We start from the raw sequence: 26,275 nt of genomic DNA, 5'->3' as shown, positions 1-26,275 counted from the left end.
AAGATGCAAAAATGCATTCCTTGTTGTCCATTAAACCAATGTATGAATAGTGGCATGGTTGTATTTATTTATTTCTCTGGATTTGAACATACTTCAAAACATTTGGGATAATGCAAGTACATAAATCAGTGAAATTTATAACACTGTTCTAGTGATTTTTTGGATCTTTTGATGAAAATGTCATACATATTAAAAACAGCATTGCTGCAGTCACTTAATATACACTTGCACTTAATATACTGGACATGTGCAGATCTGTGCAATTTGTCAACCCATTGTTGCAAAAATCCATAAAAGTTCTGTTCTTCTCCTAGCAAATCAGACACACATTGTAAGTATTCAACCAGACCCTGAAAAATGTCTTACCCTCAGGCCATTCAGTATATCTATGGCCTTTTTTTTCCTCAGTAGAACTTTAAAGAGGATTTTCAGCTTGGACTTTGGCCCTTAGTCATTAATAAAGACATTGGCAGAGTCTGAAAGCTTAGGCAGCTCACTTGTTGCCTCTCTGTTCAGACGGATTTCTGAGCCAGCATATTGATTTTATCGTTTACTGTATAACAATATAGAGAGAGCTTTGGTGATAAGGAATATCTGCTGACTATAATACTAAATTCTCACTAGAAATGCCATCAAAAGAGAAAAAAACATTGGTAAAAAACATACATTTCCACACAAATCTACACCTGAGCACCACTTCAAGACGCCATCTTAATTTTTTTTATTGTCAGAAATAAAATTGTGGTCTGGCGGTTCATTCTGCTGTGGCGATCCCAGATGAATAAGATGAAGGAAAATGAGTGAATGAATGAATGAGAATTGTGGTCCCACTTGATTGTGGGATATCTAAAGCAGCAAAGGACACATCTAGCTGTCTTCAAAATTTGATCAGAAGGAGGTACCTCCTGAGACAGGAAGTGAAGCAGAATTTGGATTGGGATATAACTTGATGCCTTCATGCTTTGGAATGCTGCCTCTGAAAGTAGCATGTTAGAGCTTTTGGACGCAGCGATCATTGTTTCATATGTATATGTATTTGTGTTTTGATCCTCAGAAGGATAATCGTCACATTAAGGGCTGCTGTTTCAATCTAAAATCTATTTAATGCTTGTTTTTTTAAAGAATTTTTTTTACTTTACCTACAATAGAATATGAACCATGTACCACAAAACCAATCATAAGTGTTTTTTTTTTTTTTTTGGAAAATTGAGATGTATACTTCATGTCAAAACAGAATAAATAAGCTTCAATTGGTGCATGGTTTGTTGGAAAAGGACAACATTTGCCCAAAACACCACTTTTTAGAAACTTTAAATGTTTAAACTTAAGTTATTAGCAGTGATTTTGATATATTTACAGTATGGAATTTACTAAATTTGATCATGGAACATGATCTTTACTTAATATTGATGTAAATAAATGATTTTTGGCATAAAAGAAAATTCGATGATAATAATGGACAGTACCTCTATCGCTCTGTTCCGTTTTGTTTTCTCCACAGGTGTTCAAGAGGAGGTATTTCTACCTGTCTCAGCTCCCCGATGGCTCCTACATCCTAAATTCATACAAAGATGAGAAGAACTACAAAGAATCAAAAGGCTCCATCTATCTGGACTCCTGTATAGATGTAGTTCCGGTACATATTTTTTGCATTTCTATACAGTTTCTGCAGTCAAAAATGGTCTCCCACTTATCTTCATACTTCAGATGTAAATGTCTAGCTTAATGCATTTCTCAGGAAGTTCCACAACATCATTATAGCAGGCCTCAGGCTGGGGTGTAATATCAGTAACGCAACCAGAGGAGTGTTTCTTACTAAACACCCATTATTATTACAACCGCAAACCACTCTTAAAGTCACTGTGTTAAATTCCTCCATCGACTGACGCAGCACTTTTCCTGCAGTGCCCTAAAATGCGGCGCAATGGCTTCGAGCTGAAGATGCAGGAGCGCTACAGTCACTATCTGGCGGCCGACAGCGAGGCTGAGATGGAGGACTGGGTGAACACGATAAAACAGGCCTTACTCAGCACAATGGAGGACCGGAGGAATGGCTCAGAAACTTCGGAAGGGTCTTTGGGTAAATAATGCATGCACACACTGAAAACACAAGCACACATGATGTATTGCATGCTCAGTGAAAACATATGCATTGTGTTTGTATAATTGTTGTGGTTAATGAAGAATTTGACGCTTCAATATTCTTTTTTTTGATAAAGAAAAATGTGCAAATAAAATGGTTAATCCTGCTAGCATTTAGCACTATTTTCTCCATTCTTTAATGAGAAGCTTCTGATCATGACTTGTGCTTCACGAAACAACAATTCTTCAGATCCAAATGAACCTGGAATGTGAAAACAATATGCAAATTTTGAATGCATTATGAGGGTCATGCTATCTATCATGAGATCACCAACATCACTTTAGGGATGCAGTTACTCTTTCATCATCATCACCAAAATGATGTCACTCCAAAAAAAACCTAGTGAATTGGCTTTTCTCATTGTTTTGCTTTGGTCTGGCTAACCATACCACTTTCTTCATAATAGAAATTTCCAAATATCCACCACATATCAAAATAATAAGCAACATTGGAAACCCCAGCTCTTTGTTACTTCCTAAAAAATGCTTAATTCCTATTCCGCTCATTTCAAACATCATATTTAAAGTAGATACATTTTTTGTTTTTTTAACCTTTTCAACCTTTCGCTGTATTTAAAATATGACCCAGAGAATTATAAAAATAGCACAGGGCTGTTGCATTATAAGAGATGTGATCTTCTGAGCTCAGAGTCAATATTTTGACTATGTGATGACAAATGATTGAAATGCCAGGGAGGCTTTATTGAGGAGATTTGGCCTGATAAACACCTCCCTTTCTGTCTGTGTTGTAAACTTTGGCCGTTGTTTTCAAAACCTTCCATATGCTGGTCATGAGGAAATGAAATGATGTTTTTAATAACAGGCTTTCGGTTTGTAACTTCTCAGTTTTTGCCATGAATAATGGGCGTGAATCAGATTCCGGTTGAACTGACACTGTTAGTTTTGGCTGTTCTGTAATTTGGTGTGTGTGGTGGTGCAATTAAACAAGTAGTATCTATTAACATTCATATTAAGCAATCATAACTACAGAAGAGATCAGCAGACAACAAATTTTAGTCTCAAATGCTGCTTTAAAATCCATCTGTTTTTCTTATTTGGAAGGAATTTGTTTTTCTTACCATCAGCCGAGTCTGCATACAAACAGCATACAAAAGAAAGACTAAAATGGCTAAATCGGTCAAAGTCTGAAAGTGCATTACACAGTTCACATATTTAAATTTATATTAGAATACATTTAATTGTAGTTTTTTTTGTTTTGTGTTTTTTGTTTTGTTTTATTGTTTTGTTTTAGTTTTTTGTTTTGTTTTTATTTTATTTTTTTTAGTTTTAGTTTAGTTTTGTTTCATTTTATAAATTTCATTTCATTTTGGTTAATTTATTTTAATATAATTTAATCTAAATTCTAAATTATTTATTTATTTTAGTTTAGTTTAATTTTAGTTTAGTTTAATTTTAGTTTAGTTTATTTAATTAAATAAAATTTTGATTTAGTTTAATTTAATTTAATTTTAATAAAATAAATAATAATTTTTAATAATAATAATAATAAAAAGTTTTTATTTATTTTATTTTAATTTAAGTTTAGTTTAATTTTTTTATTTCATTTCATTTAAAAATTCATTTAATTTTAAATTATTTTTAATTTAATTTTAGTTTAGTTTATATTTAATGAAAATTTTATTTTATTTTTAATGTTATTTAAATTTCTATTGTTTAAAAAATATATATATATATATATTTATATATATATATATAATTTCAGCCATATTCAGAACAAGAATTATTTGATGGCTTATTAAAAGCCTTTAAGTATTGCAATACTGCAACAAAATACTTACTTGTCGTTGTAGATCTTTTTTTATTTAATTTTTTTTTTATTTTACATTTTCACCTGTTTGTCAAACAATATTAATAAATATAAAGAAATTTTAAAAATAATTATGATATTTTTTATTATTTTAAAAAGGTCAGAATAAATGTTTTTATTTTTAACTTAAAAGCAATTCCATGCAAATGTCAACCTTGCCATGAAAAAAATAAGTTTTTACCAAAATATTGAAACCCTTTCTATGTTTTTTGTGTAGGCTTGTATTTTACACTACTGTAAAAATACTCAAAAATGTCAATGTTTTTAAACAATTATATTTGATTTACCAAAATTACACAAGTGCCAATTTCACATCTGTTACATCCATAACGGACAGATGGCACATCCATAACGAAAGCGTTTTTCTCAAAAATGAAAAAAATGTCAAACAAAATAAAATCATTCATGTTTGTTCTAAAGAGAGCAAACTCTTATTCTTTAGATTTGCATTGTTTCTTTTGGGTTGTGCAGTTTAATTCACAGAAGTTCTACAAAGTATGATGTCTACTGTAAACTTTCTAACTTTTTTCATCACATCCATAACGCATATTTATTTTCCTCATTTAAATCATAAAAGTTATTTACAGATTGATATTTTTATGATCCCAAACTCCGTGGTTAGTTCTAGAAAATATAAACAGATGTGTCAATATAATGTTAACATATACTTTCTATGTGAATTTATGTTTTAAATTTTTACTGCAAATGTCACATCCATAATGCTGGAATTGTTCTTAAACATATCTAAATGACGATGGAATATTATTCCACCCATATTTTGGGGATTTAAAGTGAACATTATAGTAGACACTTTTATAATAGACGCTTTTTAGTAAAATACTCTTTATAGCTCATATTTAGACAGTATTACGTTTTTGGTGGTTAAAAGAGTACATCTTTTAGAGCAATATTACCTTAATAATAATCAAACAGATTATATTAATATTACAACCTGAGTTTAATTGAACCATTTAGGCCACAATCATCAAGAAAGAGGCAGATATTTTGTCCTTGTTATTAATTAATACATTTATCTACAACATCCATTAGGTAAAACCTGTGATCTAAGTATATCCTATCCATGGGTACCAGTTCATAAATCAAAAATGTCCCACCCTCACAAGCAACCCACCCTCTCTAGTATGTGTGTGTGTGTGGTGGTGTGTGTGGATGAATAAATGAGGGCAGCTGAGTTTCTGGAAAGCTCCGTCTATAGTGCCCCTGATTTGACACAGTTTTTTCACACACACATGCACACGCTTGTAGTCACTGGTGCAACTTTCTGTTCCAATAGGCTCACAAGTTAAGCAGAAACTCATTTGACTTTTAAATATGTCTGACATGTTAATCAGCTAATATGTCATTTTGACTTTTACCGCTTAAAATTACCAGTCAACCATGGCGGTCAACGTTTCTAAGATAAGCCTATATTCTCCTGCTGCATTGCATAATAATAAAACCTGTGGTCAGTTATGCATGCAGAGTTCGCCCTTTGATCAGCAAGTGTCTCTTTCTCTCAGATGACGACAGCAGTAGTCAGGGGAAACCAGAGAGCATCACCGAGAGCTTTGGTCGGAGTCTTCATCCTGAGCTGATGAAGGTACTTGACATCATATCATTACAATAATGCTGACTGGAGTGCTTTGAGTGCTTCTTTGTACATTTGTAAGTGGCTTTGTATAGATTTCTAAAGGTGCTGAATATTTGACTGTAAGCCATTGAATTATCGAAAATAATGCACACTTGTTGTGGTGATGCGGTCTCGATGCAAAGCAGAGTGACCATTACGCCTTGTGTGTTAATTATTTTCTAATAATTCAACAGTTATGAGTCAGTCATTCTGCTTATACTGTGGTTACGATGGTTTATTTGTGTATCTCAAGACATTTGTTGGGTTTATGTACTCAGAATACTCCTGTGTGTGCGAATAGTTTCTTAAAGGTCCTGTGAAGTGAAGTTTGAAATGTACATTTATTCGATGTGTTACATAATCTCAACTGAAACATGAAAACATGACGGGACATATATCTCCTCCCCTTTTGAATTTTTTTTTAAAAACAGCCAATAGCATTTTGTTTAGAGGTGTAAATCTACACTGGTCTCACGGTTCGGTTATGATTATCATGCCATCTATTCGGTTCAATTTGATATCTCGGTGCATCACGGTGTATGCTTTCCATACACAGTTTTATATTTTCTTCACAGTACAGCAATTCTTGTATTAAAATGTATAAATATACTTATATACTATTTGGAATACAATTTTGCCCTTTAATACAGACAGTAAGATATATAAAGTGTACTTTTTAAACAACACAAGTATTTATTGCAAATAAACAAATATAAATATCCCACTCGCTTTCTGAGTCCTGTCTAGCAAGTTCTTACTTACACCCCTTTGATTGGTCACGCGCTCAGCAGAAAGGCCTACGATTGGCTCTTACACGCTGGCGCTCTTCACAGATGAGTGACACTGATAAACTGCAGAGGCGATCACAGCTGATCCATGATAGACACGATAGAGAAAACTCTGCAGACACGCGCTCGTGTCTGTATCCTGAAGTATCACAGAGAGGAGAGGAAATGTCACGCCAGCAGGTAGAGAGAGAAAGAGAGAGAGAGAGAAAGAGAACTTTTATTCTCTCAGTCGCAGGGAAATAGAAGCTTCTGCAGTAAGTGTCAGTGAAAGACTGATCCAGCAAACACCCTCGCCATTGTAAGCTACGACAACAAAGCACATATGAGATAAATGACGTCAGTACATAATAACCGGTTATGATTATTACTGAACCGATACCCAATTGTCTACGTCTGCATCGCGGTGCACCGAAGAAACAAATAATTTTGACCCCCCAAGTTTTGTTTTATTACAGCTTTGTCAGTGAGTGTGGTTGAGCTCAAGTTCTTCAAATGTAAAGCAAATTAGAAACCTTTTGAATGGGGCATGTCCAAACTAGGGCCCACGAGCGAAAGTTGCCCTATGGTAACCTTTGATTTGGCCCACCATCCCATCTGAGAAGAGAGGGAGGGCTCTCAATTAAATTTTGTTTTTTTATACTGCATTAATTAATATTTACAGTGATGTTTTGAAGTTTGGGCACCACTGCAATTTTTTTTTTTTCATTTTATTGTTCAGAGAATTTGATGAGAACCTGAAGTATGAGCAGATGTCAAAAAAAATTGTTGATCCTTTTAGGCGGAAGTGACAAACTGTAAGATTTGGATGTTTAAATCTTCTAAATGCGAATTTTGTCTCTGTTTTGAAGCACAATAGCTTATAGATATCTTTAAGGCTAACATACTGATACTAACATATAAAAAACATTATTTTCATTTCACTGGACTGTTTAAGCATATCATCCAAAGACTTTTGCTTTGGTTAGATTTTTTTGACAGATGTAGGCTGTGGGACTGAGTTATATGGGACTATAAGACCCCTTTTACACTGCCAGTTAAATGAAAATGTAAATCAGATTTTTTTGTTCATATGTGACACAGATCGGATCTGTTCTATGACCGTGTAAACAGGGAAAAAAAACACATGCATTCGGATATTCAGAGATTGATTTCAGGCCTCTTTCATATGTGGAAATCAGATATGAATTGGGTATGTGACAATGTGACTATCATGTAAACAGGCAGATGGGGTTTATTGAGGCATTCTGTTTTGTACGTCATTAAACTTGCGAGAATGTGGTACTTCTCTGCGGTTTAATGACGTAGAAGGAAGAGCTTTTGTGGAGACGCTGACACAGTAAACAACACCAACAATAGAGGAAACATAGAAGATGAAAGTGGTCAGTCGCCACAATTTGCTCCCACCAGACCTGAGATCTCTCTCGTGACCACAAATTCCTCTGAATGGTGGAGGACACAATATATAAACCATAGGCACAAGCTGCAATGATGGCCCTTTTCCTCCTCATACGCCTCAAAAACATTTTAATGTTGGGCAAACTCCGCATATTTCGCAGAGCTAAAAGTAAGACAATTTCTTCCATCGTGGCTAGTGTGGCAGAGATGCTAAAATCTGCCTTAATGCATGCACGACATCGAAAATTGTATGGCAAGTGTATACACATTATTCGGATATGGATCACAATTAAAAGAACGTGTAAATGGACAGGCAAAAAAAAATCTGATATAGGCATCAGAATTGGGCATCAAGACCTAACGTGGCCTAAGTGGCTGATCACACTGAACACTATTGTTATTTCTGAAAACACAAGACACTGCTGATTTAAAAAAAAAGGTTTGTTGTGTTTTTATCTTGTTAGGCAACCACTGTAACAATGGTCTTAATGCTGTAGCGCATGACATCGGGAGATTTTTCCACAGAGTTGAATTTTTACTGCAGGCGTTCAGAGTGCTCTGACAAAAACAAGAGGCACCTTGGACACATAAACAGCATGCAAAACATTTGTTGCCAATAGAAAACAATTTTAAATAGACACCTCTCACTACAAAAAATGCATTCGGTGTGATCTGGGCCTAATGTGTCCTGCCTGGATCTACATTAGCTGTGCGTTTATTAAAAAAATAGTTGCACACTTAAGAATGAGTTATACAATCTGTTCAATGTCATGAAGTCAATTATAACCATCATCAATTTATATATATTTTTCATATTTTCCAAAAATGGGTATTTATTCAATAAGCATGTTTCCACTTTAATTACCTCTTCTTCTGGTATAGAAAAGGTTATCCTCTACTTGCGGTGAATGAGCGTGTTTTTAGCATTTTCATCCAGTAATTTAATGTAATATCTCAAAATACCCATTAAATTATGGACTTATGGAAACATCATGCTGCATTTTTAAATTCAGAGTAGCGCCATGTAAATAAATATTTGTCAGTGTTGCGCAGTAGCGACGCTACAAGTAGCGACACTACTAGCTTAGCTACATTTCTTAGTAGCGTGGCGGTAGCGTCGCTACTTTATAAATCCAATTGCTTTTCAGTAGTGAAGCTATTTTTTTTGTCAAGTAGTGCAGTAGCGTCCACACAAGCTACATTAATCAATCGCAGATCTATAAGTGACAGCACCAACATTCACGGAGCTGTGATACCAGTGTCTAGCCGATGAAGGTAAATCCATATGATGGCGAGAAAGATGATTTCTTCCTGTTTTACGATGGTTGACATCAAACTTTTTGGTGCATTACTTCCACCTCTCGCTCTGGTCGGTGACGTCGCAAATCAATCATTGGGCTGACACAAGAAACTTGCTTGATGGAAAGATGACTGTGGGAGAGGAGTCGTATATATAAATAGTTTACTGTAGTAAAGGCTAAAGTATATTACGGTAATTACTATTATTTCATGATAGTTATTAATGATAGTACAATATGTAAGTTAGTGTAATTTAATGCTTATTCATAAATATTTCCCTATGCTATACATTACTATAGTATTTTAAATGCGATTTTTTTTTTTTTTTTTTTTTTTTTTTTTTTTTAATTAATTAATTAATTTATTTTTTTTTTTTGCTGTTATATACTATAATTTGTTTCTGTTTGGTACAATATTATTTACAGTAATTAACTGAACTGAACAATTCTGCCTTATATGGTTCATTGACAGTTTTAGTGATCACTACGACAGGAATGATAATTTTAGTTCAATTTACTTTTGCAAAGTAGCTTTTAGCTTAGCTTGCTACATTCCCCAGGGTGTAGCTTTTAGTGTAGTTAAGCTACATTTTAAGTAGTGTAGCTAATAGCTTAGCTCACTACAATTTTCAAGTAGCTTGCCCAACACTGATATTTGTTTTGCATTTTCAGTTAAGTCAAACTTAAATTATAGAGCATTTAAAAAAAGCCAAAGTGCTGTACAGAAATATACAACAAAATACGGACAATAATGTATAAAATACTTAAAATATAAGGTAAAATAAAGCTAAACTACCTAAAAAAAGGCATATAAATTAAAATAACCAGTTAGTAAAATCAGCTGTCAAAAGACAATGAAAATGTTTTAAGAGCTGATTTAAATGAAAACAAAGAAGAGGCCTGTCGAATGAGTTCAATTTCATGTAACCGGTGACCCGAGTTCGATTCCCGGCTCAAGGTCCTTTGCAGACCCTTCCCCAATACTTTCCTGTCTATAAATCTCAACTGTCCTATCACAATAAAGGTGAAAACCCTTAAAAATTAAGCATTATATTGCATCCCACATTTTCTCAAAAAGCACACAAATAGAAAGGGAATAGAAAACACTATCAAAACTCCTGTTAATGTGGACTTTATGCGCTGTGCTCAACTCTGTGCATTACATCATTTTTTGTCCTGTTCTCTTCAGTATGCCAGAGAAACTGACCAGCTGAGTAAAATGAGCAGGAATGAGGGCCGACAGAAGATCTTCTCCCTTGATCCTGAGGTGCAGGTTAGTCACTCTCTCCCAATTATCATCTACTGTATTAGAAAGTACAATGCAAAATCAGTTGATGGAATCTCCCTCTTCCCCTTCAGAGATTGGATTTCTCAGGCATCGAGCCTGACGTGAAGCCGTTTGAAGAGCGATTTGGACGAAGAATCATGGTTAGTTGTCACGACTTGACCTTTAATCTGCAAGGATGCGTCAGTGAGAAGAATGACGGTGTCTTGACCAACGTGAGTAAACCCATTTTAAACACTAGAAATGGCAGTATTTTTTTCCAAAGCTACTGTAATGGTGAGCGCGGTCAAAATCAGTATTGGCTGATGCACTATAATATACTCCACTATTCTTATTTTTCATCTATAGGGGACATTTGTTTTGGGGTTTTTGTTATAAACTTTTTATAGTATTTAGAAAGAGTTGGTAATTCTTAGAGGCAATCCTACCATAAATCCTAAATATATATCTGACGTCAGAAATCAAAAATGCTTAAAAGGATATAGCATATTATTTTCTGAATGATTGTTTTTCTAAATTATTAACATATTTAAGGAAATGTTGAAATTAATGATTTAATAATTAAAATAATAAATGTATATAATTATTAATATGTATATAGTAACAACAACATAATAATAATTATATAATAATTATTATTTAAGGAATATTATATAATTAAAATAATATTATTATTTTTATTACTAATACTACTACTAATGTAATTATAAATTATTTTATATTAGTAATAATTGTATAAAACTATATAATAATCAAATAAAAGTAATTCAGATCAAAATCAGTGTAGCATTGTGTAAATAAATATGCGTTTAGCATTTTTACTTACATTTTATGTACCTCTTTCTCTTTAATTAAAATAACACCTCTCACTTGCAATGAAATCTTTAAGCTTATTTGTATCAATGTGTTTATTGATGTGAAGGCAAGACGACCTGTCTTTTACACAAGATCACAGCAAATGATGACAATCTAATCAGTTTTACCAAATGGATAAAATCAATAAAGAAAATTATTCATATGTATATAGCAACAACAACAACATAACAATAATAATTATGTATTTATTATTATTTAAGGCATATTTAAGGAATATTAATTACTTAAAATAATATAATTTCTATTACTAATATTACTACTAATGTAATTTTAAATTATTTTAATTTAATAATAATTGTATAAAACTATATTATAATCAAATAAAAGTAATTGTGTAGCCTTTTAGTATTTTTATTAGTGCTGGGCAAAGATTAATCATGATTAAGCGCATCTAAAGTAAAAGATTGTTTTATTAAAAGATATGTGCATGTATTATATATGTTTATTATATAAATGTAATGCACACACACATAAAACAAAACCATTCAAAACTTGTTTTTGCATACATATTTGTTTTTTTTTTCATATAATTTGTGTCATATACATATATTTTCTTTGAGTATTTGTCTTTACATATTAAATATACACTGTACACATGCATATATGGTCAAAACAAAGTTAATTTTAGATGCGATTTATCGCGATTAGTCTTTGCCCAGCACAAATTTTTATATACAGTTGAAGTCAGAATTATTAGCCACCCTAAATTATTAGCCCCCCTGTTTAATTTTTTACCCAATTTCTGTTTAATGGAGAGAAGATTTATTAAACACATTTCTAAACATAATAGTTTTAATAACTCATTTCTAATAACGGATTCATTTTATCTTTGCCACGATGACAGTAAATAATATTTGACCAGATATTTTTCAAGACACTTCTATACAGCTTCAAGTGACATTTAAAGGCTTAACTAGGTTAATTAGGTTAACTAGGCAGGTTAGGGTAATTGGGCAAGTTATTGTATACAGATGGTTTGTTCTGTAGATTATTGAAAAAATATATATAGCTTAAAGAGGCTAATAATTTTGACCTGAAAATGGAGTTTTAAAAATTAAAAACTGCTTTTATTTTAGCCGAAATAAAACAAATAAGACTTTCTCCAGAAGAAAAAATATTATCAGACATACTCTAAATATTTCCTTGCTCTGTTAAACATCATTTGGGAAATATTTAAAAAAAGAAAAAAAAATCAAAGGATGGCTAATAATTCTGACTTCAACTGTATATATTTTAATCTGATGTACTGTAATTAATAAAATGGATGCATTTTCTGAAATGTGATTATTAAGCTACAAACACTACATTCAAAATGTTTTTAAAAGTTAAATATACATTTGCTGACTACTGGACAGCTTTCTCTATGTGGTGTGTCACACAAAGAACGCCAGCAGTTAAACTGAAGGACATTAAAGTTGAATAATTGGGATTGATGATGAATGAGAGATTCTTGGCATGTGGACAGTGGAATCATCCAAAACACTGTGATGAATGCTGGCGTTGGGAACACTACTGAATACTTCATGACTTTCCCACACTTTGTTTGTAGCATCTACAAGGAAAGAAAAGACTAATAAGAATGAAGAGAAAATACATTACATAGAAATATGCTGGTTATGTACAGATGCTTTGTGCCATTAAAGAGGTCATGAACCTATTTTTTAAGGTTCTACAAGGTCCAATTATAATGTTAAATCTATCTGCAACAAACTGTTTAATCTTCAGCAAATCGATCTTATTCTTCACATATGAGCAGGCACAGTCGTTGGATTGTTTTGGCTCAAGACTTCTGGTCTCATTCACTTCCATTGATTTCTAAACATTAAAAGCAGCTTGTTATGCTGCTTGATATTGCAAACTGATATTTTCTCATTATATTGTTCTACTTTTTTGTATAGTCATGAGCACATTTGTTTGTAGTGCAAGTAGCTAGACAGTTTTCTGCTGTTTTATTATTCCTCCTAGTCATTTCTCCCATAGAGAATTCCCCCATTCTTGCAAAATAATGGGCACACTTCTGCATTACATAATAAGGACAATATCGTAAACACCATCTTCATCACATGTTGTGTTATTACTGTGCTAGCCCTGCATTAACAATGTCAAATAAATATGTAATGACTTCATTCTATGAGGTTTGGTTTGTGCACAGGTGGAGCCGTTCTTCATCAGCCTGGCATTGTTCGATCTATCCAAAGGCTGTAAGATCTCGGCAGACTTTCACGTTGATCTCAACCCTCCCTGCGTGAGGGAAATGATTCCAACGGGCTCTGCTGGAACGCCAACAGAAGCAGGAGGAGACGAAAACGACTCAGTCATGATGAACGGACACGGCCTGCCGCTTCTCCAGAGAGTCGCAGAGTCTCTCTTACACTTCCCCACTCAGGTAAAAGATCACGACACTAGCATTACGTAATATTGGGACAGGTTTTTAGATTTGTGAAAAAGAAATTTGAGAAGTCACCTAAAAAAGTCTCTTCAATGTCATGGTACTAAAATGACCCATTAAAAAGGTAATTGTATATCTTGCAATAGAGCTCTGGGTGGTTGTCAAGGTATTGCTACTGAATGTGGTTGTTAAGATATACTGGAGTATTTGGTGTATTGCTCTGTGAAAGAACTTTTATTCTAAAATATTGTAAAGTCGTGTAATTTATCATCATGTAATCTAATGCTATGTAATTTAAAATGATAATAATCCTTGTTTAAGACAGTTACATCATTATGGTAAACCACACAGCAGCAAACTCTTATATTTAATACTAATTTGTCAAATTAGCACGTAAACACGCAAATAATTTTATGTTTAACGCGTTAAAAAAATTTACGCAATTAACGCAGTTGCAGGTTTTTTATTTTCTGTTGTGGCCGTCATGTGTTCAACGTGCAAAGAAATATGGATGTGATGCTCTCCACATGTAGCGAAACCATAGAGCGAAAACAGACGGCAAAATGAGAAAATGTAAGTTTGCGTCCTCCTGGTTGGAGAAATACGAGTTTGAATAGTGGCTGAAGCCTGTCGCTGAAAACAACTGCGTAATTTATTCTTTCATGCTTTGTTTCTTCCGAGCTTATCTGAGTTCTGTTGCATGGTCGTGCTCCATTGATTTATTTTACTACAACTGTTTATTAACAACTGTTTAAAGGTTTGATACTGATTAGAACCTGAAGTGGCGATGAGGTCTTAAAATATTCTGAGAATGTCTCTAAAAAGTCTTAAAAATGTACTGAAGTTACCTTGAGGATTTCTGCATATACCCTTTAGTAGTGGCCGTCATCCAGGCACACCATTTTTCAGCCTTCCATATCACATAAAGCACCGTTACCCTCTCAACAAATTCAAGTCAGCCTGGAATAATTTCGCATCTTTTGTGAAGTGAATTTCTCAGCCGTTTGAAGTGATTAACTTGCACCAGGTGCATCCAATGTAAACGTCCCATAAGACTGAAGTATTTTATTCTGTGAAAACAACCATCCTGGATGTAATTTATCTCGCTTATGACATGGCTACTTACCATTAAAACATAAAAAATTGACACCAAACATTGTTCTTAGCCATAATAGTTTATTAATTCTTTAATTAAATGCAAAGCTGACAGAAACAAAAACAACTGAATGGAGCATGCACTGACCTGCATATTGTTCAGTCACAAGGGGACACCAAACAGTCAAATACGCAAAGCTGTCAGAAACAAAGCTGGCTGAATAAAGCATGGACCAACCTACGTAATATTCATTTACAAGATAGAGCCTGTTTTATTCTGCGGTTGTTATCTCAGAATAACATACCTAGGAATGTTGCAACTGACCAATCAGAATCATATATTCCAGGCAGCCATATATTACATTACATTACATTACATTACATTACATCATTCATTCATTTTCTTTTCGGCTTAGTCCCTTTATTAATCTGGGGTTGCCACAGCGGAATGAACCGCCAACTTTTCCAGCACATGTTTTACGCAGTGGATGCCCTTCCATCACCGGTAAACATCCATACACACTTATTCACACACATACACTACAGACAATTTAGCTTACCCAATTCACCTATAGCGCATGTCTTTGGAGCACCCGGAGGAAACCCACGCAAACAGAGGGAGAACATGCAAACTCCACACAGAAACGCCAACTGACGCCAGCTCGAACCAGCGACTTTCTTGCTGTGAGGCAATTGTGCTACCCACAGCGCCACCATGCTGCCTTATATTATATTATATTACATTACATTACATTACCCACATAATGCATTGTAATGTTGTATTTTCACATTCTGGATCTGTTTGGCCTTGAACAGTCATTATTTTATAAAAGAGTAATAAGTTCATGTTTTTCAGCTAAATCATACTTGCATGTATTGTGTGTATTTTTTCTTAATCATAACGCACTCAAATTTATTGTTATATAATATTATGTAATAGAAGCATGTTGTAATATAATGGCATATGTAGATTTAATAATATTTGTTGTGTAAAGTGTTGCTGTGTGATTGTTCAGATATTTTTCTGTTTTTTGTGTGCGGTCTTTACAGTGTGTGGTTATTGGTTGTTTACAGGCACAAGAGCTCACACCTGAGTCTCTGATATTATAGACTTATTTCCTCAAAGGTTATATATTTGTTTCTGTTTTATGGTCCGCCAGATGAAAAAGTCTTAGCAAGCCACTAAAAACCAGGAAAGCCTTCTGTTTATTAATTGTGGAAGATTTATCCTGGTCACACTTTGAAATCTGCACCATGCTGAATTTTTCTATGAATGACTGGCAACCCATCTCCATGAGATTTGTCCAGCTCTGCTGAATCTGTTAGGGAAGTCGATGTGTGGTTTCTGAATTATGCACATCTGTGCAGTTTTACAGGTGGCTGAATATAGCCATTGCTTGCCTGATTGCATCATTTTTCCTTGACATTGTATTTCTGTCTCCTGTCTATTTCGCAGGGACAGCCAGAACTGCAAAAAAAGTTAAATATTATGCTCTCTGTTATTTTATTTATTACCTATGTAGGTATGGGCCGGTATAAGATTCTGACAGTATGATAACCTTGGATAAAAATGTCTCTGTTTCACGGTATTGTGATCACTGCTCTAAAATATATTCTTTTTAAATGTCTGGGTAAAAAACTAAAACTTTTTTCCCTTTTGAACACATTATATTTTTATTTTGAGAAACATTTAAAATATTTTGGAGCAGTAAACATGTCAGGCTAAATAATTCAAATAAATGAATGACTTCTGCTGTCTGCATTAGTTTCAAAAACATTTCTTTACAATTTAAAACATCTTTGGAGATCTTTTCTGCTGGAGATAGTGTTGTCCTTAAAAACAATAAAAAATGATTGGCCAGCCCAGTCCCCAGTACTGAACATTATTGAGCATGTCTGGGGTAAGACGGAGGAGGCATTAAAGATAAATCCAAAGTATCTTGATGAACTCCTTGGAGTCCTGCAAGAATGCTTTCTTTGCTATTCCAGATGACTTTATTAATAAGTTATTTGAGCCATTGCAGAGATGTATGGATGCAGTCCTCCAAGCTCATGGGAGTCATAAACAATATTAATTTATTTTTCCACTGCACCATGACTTTATGTTCTATACTGTACATTATTTCTATTAAGTGACAAGACTTTTGTCTAAGCAAAGTCAGACCTTACTGTCCTAATTAAATAATTAAAAATCAAGACATGATCATATTTTATTTTGGTACAATAAGTGTAATCTAGAGGCCTTTGCCTTTTTATATAAGGTTGTTCCTAAAACTTGGATAGGCGACAAGTTTTTTTGAAGTAGTATTGGTGAATATGTATGTATGTATGTATGTATGTATGTATGTATATATGCACACTTATGTCAAAACAAACTTTTATTATGGATGTGATTAATCGCAGTTAATTTTGCCTAGCACTAATAATAATATGTAAATACATAAACTTATTTATCTGATTAGCACCTTTTCATTAAGCTTATAAATGTAAAAAAAATTGATGAAAAGATTTGAATGATTTTACCATGTTATTACCGCATTTCCTCCTTTATGATTGGTCTTAAAGTTTGAAATTCAAACCACAAAAAACTATCCTGCAAAAATAAACTAAATTTCAACCAGTATTAACTGACATATGCAATAGTATTAACAAAAATGTGCACATGAACTTTATACCACTTTTGGATAGTTTCATTTGCTTTATTATCAACATTTGTCACCTTTAAGTCTTTAATGTAGAATGGTATTAAGAGCTGTGCTAAATCGATGCAGCTCTTTTTATCTTGAGTATTGAAGTTTTCCAGTCATAAACCGTGGATTGTTGTATTTGACTAATCCTCTCAAGGCCTACTTATCTGAGTGTTTTCATGTGTTTGAGCTTGCTGTGCTCTACATGGCATGTGACCAGCTCTTATGCTGTAAGGCACTAAATCACAGCCAGTGCCGTGACGCTCTCAGGCTGGAAGTGATGTAAAACAGGGCTTGTGTGTGTTGTTGGAGACGGGAGTAAAGGCAGTGTCTTGCAGTATAGATTATGAAGTTGTTTTCATTTTGCTGATTTTATATAATGTATAACACTGAACATTTTTGTCTGCAGAGATGATTTACAGTCTGTGTTTGGGTGTACAGATTTGGCCATTGAGAATTTCTTGAGAGATTTTTTTTAATTTAACATGGTGTGTGTATACATTTAATTTAAGTGTTTTATTTATTTTATGTTATGTTTAAATATATAACATTTACATGTAATTTTTTTATTATATATATATATATATACACACACACACTCTCACACACACACACACACACACACACACACGTGTGTATATATATTTATAGTTCTGTAGACTATTTGAAAAAAATATAGCTTAAAGGGGCTAATAATTTTGACCTTAAAATGGTTTTAAAAAGATTCAAAACTGCTTTTATTCTAGAAGTAAGACCTTCTCCAGAAAAATATTATCAGACATACTGTGAAAATTTCCTTGCTCTGTTAAACATAATATGGGAATTATTAAAAAATGAAAGAAAAATTCAAAGTGGGGCTAATAATTCTGACTTCAACTGTCTGTGTATATATGTATATATATATAATGTAATAATTTATATTAAATCAGTTTTTTTTATGTTTGTTTTTATAATGTGATGTTTGAATCTGCAATTAATCAATGTATTGAAGAACAAAACTAATTATTTATTTTTCTTTTACTTAAACAACTTTTGAATATGTCGTATTGGTTCTTTAGATCAAATAAAGGGTCAAATAGGCATGTTCTTACTAAAACTAACACTACAAGTAATAGTACGGTTAATTACTATTTTCTTTTTCTTATAATATCAGGTTCAAACCACCAGCAGATGATTATACTAGCTTGCTTAACCACTTATGGAAGTGACTATTTTATTCATTTCTTAATTCAGCATTTATCAGTTATTGTGATATTGAAGTTATTATAGTTCTAGTATTACTATTGACTAGTTATGGCTTATTTATTATGGCTTATTATTGTTTTCTTTATTACCCAGCAACAAATCAGGAAATCATTTATCTTCTAAACCATTCTCTCACTTCCCCATTTATCAAAATGACTTGAAGGGAAAGTTCATCCAAAAATGAGCATTTACTCACTGTTTACTCTCTCTCTCAATGATTCCAACCCTATGAGATTCTTTATTCTGTTGAACACAGAAAATATGTTGAAAAAAGCCTTTAACCACTGACTTTCATATTAAGAAAAACTAATAGAGTTTTCTTCTAATTTTTTCTTTTGTGTTCAACAGAAGAAATAAAGTCAAATGGTTTGGACAAAGGTAAAGGTGTTTTAATAAACAATGACAGAATTGTCAGTTTTGGGTGAACTATCCCTTTAATTAACTATTAAAGGGATAGTTCACGCTAGGGGTAATACACACTATCAATCAGAGCTGTGGAGACATTGGTATTGCTGTGTTTTGTAAATTGTTCGGTTTCTTAAAAGTTATGGAATATATTTTTTAGTTGGACTTAATTGGAGTCTGTAATAAAGTTTGAATGAATGAATAAATATACTGAACTGATAATCAGTCTTTTCCGTTTTTATTTTTACAGTGACTGTGTTTCTTTGTGTTCTGCAGGGTATTTTCTCCGTCACAAACCCTCACACTGACATCTTCCTGTTGGCCCGAGTGGAGAAGGTTTTGCAGAACGGCATTACTCATTGCGCTGATCCCTACATCAAGCCCTCCGACATCAGCAAGGTCTGCTGCTGAATCACACACAGTACAATAACAAACACATGCTCAAAAAGGACTGTAAAAACACTTCTTAGACTTATAACATGATGTCTTTGCTTCAAATAGAGAACTACGCAACACCAACAAGCTGCTTAGTGCACTGAAAAAAACAAAGCAAAATTAGTTAGCAATTTTTTTCTGCTCAGGTTTTGTTTTTTAAGTGCATTTCATTATTGAAATGAAGACGAATTGACTACTTGAGTCACAGCTTGTAAAAGTTAAATAGTTTGTATCTTTCACTTAGTCATTTGTAGTTCATTGTGCATACAAGTACATTTTACTCATTTTAGTTTGTATGTTTTATTCAAACACTTCATAAAGATGTGTTTTTGAGGTTTATATGTTACTTGAAAATGTAAGTAAACACAGCAGCAGATTTGTATGATAACATATCAACACAACAATTGGCCAAAAACAGAGACATCGGTACTTGGCGGATTATATGCATTGACAGTAACAAATCTTTTTTTAATTTATAAATGTGTTATTTTTTATTTTTGTTATTTTAAAAAAGGCCAGATGTCATAAAACAGCCTAACCCAACAGCAAGATAAACTACTGGTTTAACTCCAACTGTAAAGCACTGAAAAAGTACTAAATGCCCTTGTTCATCAGCAAAACGACACATTGTTGCCCTGAGATGCACAAATGTTCATCTGTGGAATTGTTTGAAACCATTTTCATTGTTGAAATGGAAAATAATAGACTATCTTTAGTCTAAAATGTAACTTATTATTCACTTTAGTATAGTTTATTCACTAATTAGTTTAGTTGCGTAAAATCAATATTTGGGATATATATTCAAGATTTTTGCACTCCCGCTTTTACAACATTATTTAACTATATTTTAAATTCAATAAAATAAAACTACATTTTATTTTGAATTTGTAAGTATATTTAAAATTATAGGGTCGTTCTAACTACGTCTTTATACACTCAAAAAATTGCTGGGTTTGGACAAACCCAACATTGGACATATTTTTTCAATTAAATTTAAATGACACATTTTAACCCAAAAGTTTGGTTTGTCTATAAATTGAATTGAAACATATTGCATCATGTACTCCTCTCTTGGATGCATTTTATCTAGGGATGCGCTGATGTATAGGCTGCCAATATTTATTGTCCAATATTGGATTAATTTGAAGTTATCTGCAATAATAATGAAGAGGAGTACAGGCTGCAATATTTTTCATTTCAATTTATGGACAGATCCAACTTTGGGTTAAAATGAGCAAAATGCATAATGTACATATAGTAACAGCACTGCCTTTGTTTGTTAAGTTTATTAAATAAATATGTTCTAAAATGTGTTAAATAAAATTTACTGTTGTTAAAAGAAATATTGAAAATCAAGTTTGAAGATTGTCGTATTGTCAGACTAGCTAGTAATGTATGCATTTGACTAGAATCGGTATTGGAACGTGTTTGTTAAAACTGAATCGGCCAAAAAAATTCACTCCCAAATTCACACAGTTGTTGATTATTAAGCATAATATTTTATTATAAATCAGCTTTTTTATTGTATTATCTAATTTCCAGAGGAGTTGTCCTATTAATTCTCATTTAGGTGCTTCCAGAATGTTGTGTTGAATATTTCCGTGTGTTTATATCTCAGACAGTACAGAAAGTGTTGAAGACTGCCAAGCAGACGTGCCAACGGCTGGGCCAATACCGGATGCCCTTCGCTTGGGCTGCCAAGTAAGGCAGAAAATCACTCCTCCATTCACTTTAATTATTTATTTTTTCAGTTTTACGTAGCATTATGTGCGTTATACATTAATTTGTCGCATTCAGTACTTTTCGGAAATATATATGCAACTAGTAAATGATTCTTACATGTTTGAGTGTTTTAAAGTTGATTTTTGCTGATGAGGATATTTGTCTTGTGTGTGTGGCTTTAGGCAGGTGTTTAAAGATTCCCAAGGCACTTTAGACGCGGATGGGAAATTTTCTCCACTCTACCGCCAAGACAGTAGCAAGATATCAACAGAAGACCTCATCAAACTGTTGACAGATCTCAAAAAGTGAGTTATAATATCTACTAAAAATAAATTTAAAAAGTGCCACAGAAGTGAATAAAAATGACCGACAAATTGAAGATGATAGGACAAAACTATAAATTCTACCATTACAGCATTCATTTATATTAGATATGATATATATTATGATTTGCACTCATTGCATCTGATTTAATTTAACATGTTTGTGTGTGTGTGGGTGTGTATTTTGTATTCCTCACGTTTCGCAATTGTCCCCACAAGTATAGAAATGTCAGTAAATTTTGACCTAGTGGGGACATTCTTTGGTTCCTATGAGGAAAACTGCTCATAAATCACACAAAATAAAGATTTCTGAAAATGTCAAAATACAGTGTTGGGTTAAGGGTGGGTTGAGGCAGAGTGATTGAATATTAAGTGTTTACAGTATAAAAATCATTACATCTATGGAAAGTTTACATAAAGATTAAAGACAGCTGTACGTAGAGCTGGGTTATATTTCAAAAATGCAATCTTTGATAATTATTTTCTATATTAAATGATAACAATATATATTTCGATATAGGTTTTTAATGCTTTCACTTTTAAAAGAGTATCACAACCATGACTGAAGGTGGATACTGCTGGTGGGAAAGTGAACTGTTGGTGGGAAAGTGAAACGATGAATACTGGGTTATGCAACCTGACGTATTTTCAGCTGATAATTTTCAGAGGCCAAAAATTCGGTGAATCTCTAATATCAACACAATTATAGATTCCTACATATTTATGATGTGTGATTGGCTCTTAGGATCAATATCGAGTAAAATTGTCAAAACCTTATCATCATTATTGACATAAATTTTATCGTGATTTTATATGATATCGTTTATCGTGCCAGTCCTAGCTGTACGTGTACGTGTGTGTGCGTGTGCGTGCGTGCGTGCGTGTGCGTGCGTGCGTGCGTGCGTGTGTGTGTGTGTGTGTGCGCAACACTGAGCCTTGTAACCAATCACACACATTTCTATTGAGCTTATTATTCCATCAACGGCCAATCAGACATGTTTAGATTAGTCAAACACAAAAACATTTCTCAAAGGTGTTCTATTAATCAATATTATTATTTATTATGACAATATAACAAGCAATAATCAGCAATAATTTTTTGTAATTTCGCAACTGTAACTCGTAATTAGATCGTGTATGATTTACATAAAACACTAACAAATGCTGGTTTCCACACAATTCCTTCATATAGTCCCAACACAAATCGAGTTAGGTTAACATAATAGTATCAATTTGGGGGATTGAACATGAAACAATTAAGTTGTCCTTAAAAAAAACGTAAAAACATCTTAAAAATTGTGTTTAACTAATTTTAAATCAGTAGTTTTAATTTAAACATTTTTTTGTTATTTATAATAGTTGTAGTATTCTGACTGATTGAAGTAAGATGATGTAATGAGGATCCACGTGCAGCTTTATTAAACAGAATAGTCAGGCAGGCAAAGGTCAAAACAGGAACAGTCAGAAGCATGTAGGTAACCCAAAGCGTATTCAGAAAAGCAGGCAAATGGTCAGGACAGGTGGCAAAAGAACATAAACAATAAAACAAAGCAAAGGTCAGAAACACTGTAGGCAAAACAAGGAAAGCTCTCCGGTAATGCTCACTTACAGATCATAAGACTGAGCAAAGATTTGTGTGTGCTGTGTTTATAGTCTGGGTAATCAGAACAAGTTTCAGCTGTGTGTTTGCAATCAGGGGGAATCTGGGCCAGGTGTGTGAGTGCCGGTAATGATGGGATTTGTTGTTCATTTCAGTGGCAGAATTGTAGTTCGGGTAATAGTGCATGTTGTCCAGTGATCTGCAAGGTCTAAATCGACAGTGATTGTGACAAAGATGGAGTATCTTAATAGAAAGGATGACACAAAGGTGACTTGAATTGAGTTAAAGGGCTTGCAAAATCATTCTGGACCCCTCACACCCAGCACACTTCATGTTTGAACTGTCACTGTCTGGTCGGCGCTACAGAGCACCAAGCACAAAAACAGCCAGACACAGAAATAGTTTCTTTTCTCAGGCCATCTACCTCATGAACAGTAAAATATTCCCCTGCCTTGTAATAAACATGTGCAATACTTTCTTATACGCACTTGTACACAGCACCTTCTAACAATATACAATGCAATACTTTCTATACGAATTTGTACACAGCACCTTATAACTTGTATATTTGTAACAAACCTGTGCACAACAGTTCAACATCCAGAGCTTTTTACTAATTGCATTCCTGTTTAATGTTTGTTGTCTTTTTTTCACATTCATTTTCGTGTTGTCACTTGTCACTTTATGTACACTGGAAGCTTCTGTAGCCAAAACAAATTCCTTGCTTGCTCTCTCTAACTACAGTACACTGACAGGACAATGTGTCCTTGTCATCAATCAACTTTGTATTTCTTTGTCAGTCAGTTTATTGCATACAGTGTTATTTTAAGAGACATGTTTTCTTTTCACAGACCTGAGAAGAACAAGCTGCAGATAATCCCTGGACAAATTAACATCACTGTTGAATGTGTACCTCCAGACTTGTCAAGTGAGTCTGTTTGTTGTTTTAATCCATTTGCATTTAATAATTGATAACTGAATGTTTGATCACCTTCTGAATCTAGAAAGCATTGAAGCATTTACTTCAATGCAGGGTTTATTATGCGAAATATAAGCTGAAAATATAATGAATAAAATAATTTTTAAAAAGATATAAAAATGTACAAACATATTAAAATATTCGTTGATGCTTTATCTAAAAGCGCATTCTTGCAAATAATACTACAGTATAATGCAACTCACAACTTGGTTCATATATATTTATTTGGCCTATAGTTAAATTAAGAAAATGAAATGCATGATTTATAGCACTTTCTGGGTGTCATACTTTATGATGATGATGATAATGATGATCAATTTAAATCATGTTGAAACACGGCTGCATTCTTATATTTTTGATAATAACTAAATAACGCAACATACTTTAATAATTTACAGAAAAAAAATTGAGTATCACATTTGCAATCTATGTAACTGGCTTATGATTCAAGTTTTAAGGTTTTTTTAAATTCACTATATTAATTAAAGCACATTATTCATGAAAATGTTTCAAATACAGTTAAAGTCTGAATTATTATCCCCCTGTATAATTTTCCCCCCAATTTCTGTTTAATGGAAAAATGTTTTTATAATTTTGATAACTAATTTCTAATTTAACTGATTTCTTTCATCTTTGCCATGATGACAGAACATAATATTTTACTAGCAGGGTGTCCGCAGGGTCTTAAAAAGTCTTAAATTCACTGAAATATGGTGTTGTATGTCATAAATATGTTTAAACAGATCTAAATTTTTCTTTGTCCATGAAAAGCTACCCAATTGCTACAACCAATGATCCATCTAAAAAAAACAAAACAAAAAAAAAAAACATTTAACAGAAGTAAATATTATTAACTCCATTTACCAATGTGGTTTAATTGTCTTCCTTACATCCTTACTATAACATTTGTTTTCAAGTTCTCCATGTATTTATGCCTAAATGTACGTTGTGCATTTAGTTTATTATAGTTTTCAAAGAGCCCATATTATACATTAAAAAGGGTCATATTTCGGTTTTATGGGTCTCCAACAACATACTGATATGCATGCAAGGTCAAAAATCACTTTCATGGTCTTATAATATGAATATATTTTTACCTAATTATCCCAGCGACTCCCATATGAATCGTTCAGTGATTAATTTGTTACGGCCTGTTGTGATTGGTCGCCAGCGCTCAGCGCAAGACCGTAAAATGCCCAGTGTGGTTTGTCAAACCCTTGGTTCGCCAACATTGGTATAGGATCCGATCGCAGCGGACGCCCGAAACACGCTTCATAGTAAAACTTACTTTCAGACACCTTACCACCAAAAGCAGTGTAGTTTAACACCAGCATATTGCGCCATTATTAACTATGATACACATTCAGTATTAATCCACACAGCAGCAAAAGCTAAACTATTCTGAACCTTGATCGCTGCACGTGTGTAGGATCAGCTGACGATTGCTAAGCAACGACAAACGGCAGTGGAACACGAGCTCACAAATGCATTTAAATCTGTAAAAAAAGCGGCACGCGTTGCGTTTCAATGCGGCATTAGATGCGATATGAGAATAAAAAGAGTTAACCTTATACAGTATAAGCGGTTACAAGTAACAAAACACAATTAAATACATCATTTGCAAGCTAGAGAAAACAAGGAGACATTTCATTAATTATCTTTCATTTTGGAGCTTTTCTCCCTTCTCAGCTGTAGATCATTTATATTTGCAATCATTGCTGTGACACCTCTTGCGTGAAGTGTTATATGTTCTTAGGGCTTACCTGTACTCTGCTTTGCACAGAGATCCCATCTCCAGCCAGGGGGTTGTAGCCCTCACCAGAGCTCCTCATCAGCTGCAGCAGGCTGCCTTTGTGCCTAATAAACTGGCCTTATTTTGCACGCACCCCTAGTGTATTGTCTGTCCATTCGTCTCACAAGTCTCATACATCAATAGTCTTTTCTGATCCTTCCTTTAACTAATGAATTAATCGCCCATTTCCTTCACACTTCAAATAATATCCATGTAAGCACAGCATCTTCATGACTCATGATGACTTCAGGATCTGTTTGTATTTGCTGCTGTGTTAGTGGGCGGGGCCGCAGGTTTAAATTTCACGGGTTTACGCATGCAACAATAGGGCGACGCTAATGTTTCATAGCCACGTTACGCC

General features: G+C 33.5%; 1 protein-coding gene across 2 annotated transcripts in view; it reads left to right on the top strand.

The window, feature by feature from the left end:
* dock11 (dedicator of cytokinesis 11) overlaps positions 1 to 26,275 on the top strand; it is a 173,570-nt gene that overhangs the window by 28,765 nt on the left and 118,530 nt on the right. For both annotated transcript variants that reach the window (XM_056461155.1, XM_056461154.1), the window contains exons 7-16: positions 1,502 to 1,636; positions 1,906 to 2,080; positions 5,491 to 5,570; positions 10,271 to 10,354; positions 10,441 to 10,581; positions 13,395 to 13,628; positions 19,340 to 19,462; positions 21,117 to 21,199; positions 21,403 to 21,525; positions 23,995 to 24,071. In XM_056461155.1, coding sequence (XP_056317130.1) covers positions 1,502 to 1,636; positions 1,906 to 2,080; positions 5,491 to 5,570; positions 10,271 to 10,354; positions 10,441 to 10,581; positions 13,395 to 13,628; positions 19,340 to 19,462; positions 21,117 to 21,199; positions 21,403 to 21,525; positions 23,995 to 24,071 — 1,255 coding nt within the window. The remainder of the gene's footprint in view (positions 1 to 1,501; positions 1,637 to 1,905; positions 2,081 to 5,490; positions 5,571 to 10,270; positions 10,355 to 10,440; positions 10,582 to 13,394; positions 13,629 to 19,339; positions 19,463 to 21,116; positions 21,200 to 21,402; positions 21,526 to 23,994; positions 24,072 to 26,275) is intronic.

Source organism: Danio aesculapii, chromosome 7 (assembly GCF_903798145.1).
Source record: "Danio aesculapii chromosome 7, fDanAes4.1, whole genome shotgun sequence".
NCBI lineage: Eukaryota > Metazoa > Chordata > Actinopteri > Cypriniformes > Danionidae > Danio > Danio aesculapii.
The sequence above is the reverse complement of the archived record's forward strand: the minus strand, read 5'-3'. Positions and strand labels throughout refer to the sequence as shown.